Below are 6,138 nucleotides of genomic sequence, written 5' to 3'. Positions count from 1 at the left end.
TTTGGACTAAAAGAATTGGGTTTTGGGCTTGATTCTCTGGCCCAAAACATGGATCCAAGACTATGCACGATTTTTGGATCTGAACATATAAAAACCAAAGCTTAGCTCTTTGTTAATGGTAGATAGTTAGGTTAGAAAATAAATTAGGTTAGGATAAGAAAAGTAGCCATTAAACCTTAGTTCTAGATCTAGTTTTACATTAATTAATTAGTTTTTATTCTTGCTTTAAATTTAGTATTAAATTATTGTTATTGCTATTCATTAAATAAATAAAGTTAATTAGTTCTCCATAATCTAGTTTCATTTTCATTTATTTATTAGCTTAAATCCTTAGATTTACTTATTTGTCATTATTAGTTTAATTCAATTATTGCATGAGTAGTTTCGAATTGAGTTTAAACAAGTAAAGTTCAAATCTTTATATTATGTCTTGTTTAGATTCCATGAGAAATGATAGTTTCATGACTCTAGGTTAACCCTCTATTAGAGGGGTTGAGGAAGCCTTGAAGAAAAATTGATTTTGTTAGCTTAGAATTTGTCTTGATAATCTATTCAATTCTAGAAGTAATTAGTTCACCATGAGAATGGGTTTAATGCTTCACATGCTAGTTATTACTTGGTAGAGATTGCCATGAATAGTTAGGGATTAGATTTACCAATTGTTATGCGATAGCATTTCAATTTAGTCGAGTGCAGTTCTTGGTTAGTAGATTAAGTAGAGTTAAGGCGGAATCAATCCCCCTAATTTCTTATCATAGAGTCCAGTTAGTATTTCTGTAGTTGAATTATCGTATCTTGTTAGTATAAATTGAATCCGTAGTATAATCATAGAATAGATATTTCATATAACACATTACTCTCACCATTGTTTTTTGTGTTTGTTCAATTGAATTTGTTTAAGTCTTGAGAGTTAAGAGTGGAACGATTCCGTACTCTATATATTGCATGAATATATATGTGAGAGTAGGAAATAAATTATTGATACCGTAAGAATAAGGTTAGAGTAATCTAATTGAGTTTTTACGAGTTACCATCTCCCATGGGCGTCTGCAACCTATAAGTCCCGGACATTCCAGCCTCTACCACGATGTATGGTCCTTCCCAGTTGCGGCCCAATTTTCTATCTGTCTCCTTGGTAGCAGGGGTCACCCGCCACAGCACATGGTCACCCATATTAAATGTCAATGGCTTCACCCGCTTGTTATATTGTCTCTGCAACCTCATGTGATACTCTTCTAATCTGAGGTGCACGGTGTCCCTCCTTTCCTCTGTAAGATTCAACTCCCCGGCTAATATTGTCTCATTAACTCCTCCTTCAACAGCCTTGGTTCTGGTTGTCACAGCCATCATTTCCACCGGAATCACCGCCTCTACTCCATAAGCCATAGCGAACGGCGATTCCCCAGTAGAAGTCCGCAGAGTCGTACGGTATGCCCAAAGTACCCTGTGTAACTCCTCTACCCAGGATCCTTTGCACTCCTCCAACTTCTTCTCCAGGTTATTCATTATAGTCTTATTCGAGGACTCTGCCTACCCATTCCCCTCTAGATTGTAGTAGGTCGAGAACCCCTGCTTTACTCTAAACGCTTGGAGAAATGCTTTCACCTTTCCCCTTATAAACTGTGTACCATTATCCGCGATGATGGTGTGTGGGAGTCTGAACCGGCATATGATATTCTCCCATAGGAACTTCCTTACCTGTTCTTCCTTCACCTGTTGCAGAGCCACGCCCTTAACCCACTTTGTGAAATAATCTGTCATAGCTAGCAAGAACCTTCTTTTACCGCTCGCCATGGGCAAGGGGGTCTGACAATGTCCAACACCCACATAGTAAACGGCCACGGACTATAGACCTGGTGTAAGGGTTCTGCTGGTGCGTGTATCAGCAGTGCAAAGCTCTGGCATTTCTTGCACCTTTTTGCATATTATGTTGCATCCCTCTTCATGTGAGGCCAAAAGTACCCCTGTGTCAGCAGCCGATACGCGGTAGTCCTCCCCGCCAAGTGGCTCCCATAATTCCCTTCATGAATTTCTCCTAACACCTCTTGTGTCATCTATGGTCCCAGACATTTCAGCAACGGTTCGCTGACACTTCGCCGATACAAAACCCCATCCAGTAATATGTACCTCTGTGATACCTGTTCCATCCTTCTCTTTTCTCTCTTGTCTTCTATCTCTATCCCCGAAAGAAAACTTTTGATGGGCTCCATCCACCCTAGCTCTTGCTCAATAGTTAGCCATACCCCCTCTTCCTTTATGGTACTTGGTTTGCTCAGCACCATGACTTCAATGGATCTACCCTCGGTTCCAAGAAGTATCGTGGCAACATAGGCCAATGCATCGGCGTGTCTATTCTCTCCCCTGCATAGATGAGCAAATCTGACCTTTTCATACTTGTCCGCCCTCCTCCGTAGTACCTTCAAATACTTTGCCATCCTTGGACATACTACCAAGTTTGAATCTGAATACACTACCAGCTCTTTCATCCCCAAATCCCAAGCCAAGTCCAAACCTTCTATCACCGCTTCATACTCAGACTCATTGTTCGACGCAGCAAAACCCAGCTTCATTGATAACTCCAAGCGAGTATTCTCGGTGTGACCAGCACCACCACAATTCCATTCCCAATATCGGTAGCGGACCCATCTACAAAGACTCTCCATCCGTTCTACATGTCCCAAGGATCCAAGGGGTCGTGGTGTTGGTCCACTTCCTGTTCCATAATCATCTCCTCCCCCCAGGTGGGATCCTCGGCCGAAAACTCAACCAGGAATTCAGCCATGGCTTGTGCCTTCTCCGCAGTCCTAACTTGGTACCCAATATCATACGAACTTAGTATCACCATCCATTTTAGCATCCTCCCTGATTTCTCGCCCTTCAGGGCCTGCTTCAACGGCAAATTGGTCACTACTACCACCGAGTAAGCATCAAAATACGGCTTCAGTTTCAGCCAAAACCAAAGCCAAGGCAAACTTCTCAATCCTACTGTATCTTGTTTTAGCGTCTAACATAGTCTTGCTCTGTAAGTACACTGGCCTCTCTGCCTTGTCCACTACCCTTATCAACACTGAGTTGATTGCATACTCTGATACCCCCAGGTACAAATATAGCCTCTCCCCCTGCCCTGGGCGCAAAAAGATCGGAGCCTTTCCTAAATACTATTTTAACTCTTGGAAAGTCCTCTCGCATGTAGCGGTCTACTGAAAGTCGGTCGTCCTCCTCAAGAGTAGGTACAAAGATCGGCATTTATTCGAGGACTTTGATATGAACCTATTGAGCACCGCGACCCTCCCGGCTAATCTCTTCACCTCTTTCACATTCTGTGGAGATGGCATTTCCAACAGTGCCCTTATCTAGTCCGGGTTTGCTTCTATTCCGCAATAGGTGACAATGTATCCCAAGAACTTTCTGGATGTCACTCTGAACGTACACTTTTCTATGTTCAGCCTCAGTTTGTGTCTTCGCAGTATCAAGAATGTTTCCCTTAGCCCTACCAGGTGCTCCTCCTCGGTCATACTCTTCTCTACCATGTCATCTATGTAGATTTCCATTCCCTTTCTGATTTTGGTTTCAAACATCTTCTCTCCCACTCTCTAAAATATTGCCTCGGCATTCTTTAACCCAAAAGGCATTCTGGTATAACAGTATGTTCCCCCCTCCACTATGAACGCAGTCTTCTCTTGGTCAGGTCCGTACATTACCACCTGATTGTAACCCATCGATGCGTCCATGAACGAAAAAATCTTGAACTCCGTTGTTCAGTCCACCAACTCATCTATTTGCGACATGGGGTAGCAGTCATTCGGGCACTCCTTGTTGACATCTGTGAAGTCCTTGCACATCCTTACTTTCTTGTTCTTTTTGGGGACTGCTACCACTTTTGACAACCATTCAGTGAATTTGCATTCGTGGATGACCCCTGCGTCCTTCAGCTTTTTTACCTCAACCCGAATTCCTTGCACATACTGCGGTTTCACACTTCTCATTTTCTGCTGGACTGATCTAGCCCCTTCCCTCATATGCAATCTATGGAACGCGAACTCTGGATCCAGCCCCACTAAATCCTCAATCGACCATGCAAACACATCGCTATTCTCTGTCAACATTCTAATCAACTTCGCTTTCCAATCCTCTGACAAACTTGTCCCCATATTTACAAACTTTTCCTCATCCGCGACCCATATATTCACCACCTCAATCTCATCCATTGTCTTGGCCCTGACGAGAGACTCCTTCTTGTCGGCCACGGTCTGTAATTGTTATGATGACTTGTCATCCTTGTCCGATGCCTCTTTCTCTGGGGTGCGAACCAAACCTCTCGCTGTCACTTGTTGTATGTTCTGAGCCGCAACCTGATCACCTCTTATCTCATATGTTCCTCCATTAGTTGGGAAGCGGATCACTTGATACTAAGTGGATAGGATGGCCTTCATCTCATGAATCCATTTTCTACCCAAGATTGAGTTGTATTGCAAGTTGGTATCTACTATCATAAACCGAGTAAACACTGTCACCGGTCCTGCCGTCACCAATAGTACCAACTCACTTAACTGCTCTATCCTACTATCGTTGAAGCCGAACAAGTTAGTTTGGGGGGGCTTCATCTGCTTACTTTCAATGCCAATTTCTTCCATCGCGCCCTTGAACAACAGGTCCACTGAGCTTCCATAGTCTATCAGGACCCTTTTTACCAAGTCGCGATTGTGATCACCAGTGCATCCTCATGAGGAGAGGTCACCGACTCCAGATCCCTCGGAGTGAACTATATCCTGTCATTTCCCTTGTCAGCCCCTTGTAGGGGCCTCGGACTACTCAACACCTCGTTTATCTGTTGTAGACTGGCTGTCCTCCGCACCTTGTCTCTGTGGGCATTCCTCCACATTGTTTCTCCACTGAAAATAACATTAATCATAACCAGGATCCTGGCCGCAGCTAAAACCCTTTCGACCGGCTGCACCTCCTTGATAAACTCCTTCAACTTTCCTCTCCCAATCATTCTCTCCACTAACCATTGCAACGCAAAGCATTCATTGGTGGCATGATTCTGGACCTAGTGATATGCATAAAATGGCTTTCCTTCTATTTCCCTAGGTATAGTCTGTGGTGCTTCATAATACTGTTGCCCATTGATTAATGGCAATATTTCTTCTAGTGGCTTGTTTAGTGGGGTTAGCTCTATTTTGCGGTAAGGTTTCCTCTCCCTGTATTCTCTTCTAGCTTGCTCCCTACCTCTTTCTGCTTTCTGTGTTTCCCCCTATAGGCTCCCCCATCTCGAGCCGCGGTCCTTTCTCAGTCTCTCCTATCCTCCACTCTCACGTCATGTACTAACTTCTCAAGCTTCTTGTGTTCTTTACTATTCCTCTGCAGAATATCCTCATATCTGATATATCTCTCTACCTTCAAATACAAAGCGTGTAAGGTAGTCACCTCAATCTTGGATACTGACTCATGGACTCTGGTTCCTTGTTTCAACCCATGCTAGAATGCTATGACCGCGGTGCGGTCATCCAAGTTCTCTACCCGTAGTGTCTCTTCCTTAAATCTGCACAGAAAATCACTAAGTGTCTCGGTGGCTTTCTGCTTAACATTAAAGAGGTCCGCGACATCTACTACCCTCTTTTTCTTATGGATGAAGTGATTTACGAAGGCCTGCTCCAGCTCCTCAAACCTTCGTATACTCCGCGACTCCATTTGATAGTACCAATCCGAAGCTCCCTCTTTCAAATTGGCAGGAAACATCATACAACGGAGTCTGTCGTACTTCCCCTCTTGCCATAAAGGCATCTGCTGCCTGAAGTGGTGTAGGTGGTCCGCCGGGTCTCCCTTTCCATCGTACCTCTCGAACCGGGGTTGCATGAACCTCTTGGGTACCTCTGAATTCCAGACTGAGTCAGCCAATGGGTTCTAATTTAAGCTAGCCACCACTTTCTTTGCCGTACCGTATTTTTCTTTCTCCATCGTGCGGTTAGCTTCTCTGTCCCTTTCGATCATCGCTTGCACCATTTCCATGGTAATGCCTCCTGTGTTGTTCGCTATGGGCTCATGAGGGAGCTCCACGCCTTGTCCTTCCACCTCACTACCCACAGGTTCTACTGTTTCCGCTCCCCCTTGAGTGGATTCCCTTTCTATCCTCAACTC

General features: G+C 44.2%; 2 protein-coding genes across 2 annotated transcripts; both read right to left on the bottom strand.

The window, feature by feature from the left end:
* Positions 1–1,020: 1,020 nt before the first annotated feature.
* Positions 1,021–1,506, bottom strand: LOC147497197 (uncharacterized). The gene has a single exon (XM_086562800.1). It carries the CDS (start codon positions 1,504–1,506, stop codon positions 1,021–1,023), a length of 486 nt encoding a protein of 161 aa, XP_086418926.1.
* A 548-nt stretch (positions 1,507–2,054) lies between these two features.
* LOC147497196 (uncharacterized) lies at positions 2,055–2,663 on the bottom strand. The gene has a single exon (XM_086562799.1). It carries the CDS (start codon positions 2,661–2,663, stop codon positions 2,055–2,057), a length of 609 nt encoding a protein of 202 aa, XP_086418925.1.
* Between the last annotated feature and the right edge of the window lie 3,475 nt (positions 2,664–6,138).

The sequence above is a fragment of the Coptis chinensis genome, chromosome 5 (assembly GCF_015680905.1).
Source record: "Coptis chinensis isolate HL-2020 chromosome 5, ASM1568090v1, whole genome shotgun sequence".
Lineage (NCBI taxonomy): Eukaryota > Viridiplantae > Streptophyta > Magnoliopsida > Ranunculales > Ranunculaceae > Coptis > Coptis chinensis.
The sequence above is the reverse complement of the archived record's forward strand: the minus strand, read 5'-3'. Positions and strand labels throughout refer to the sequence as shown.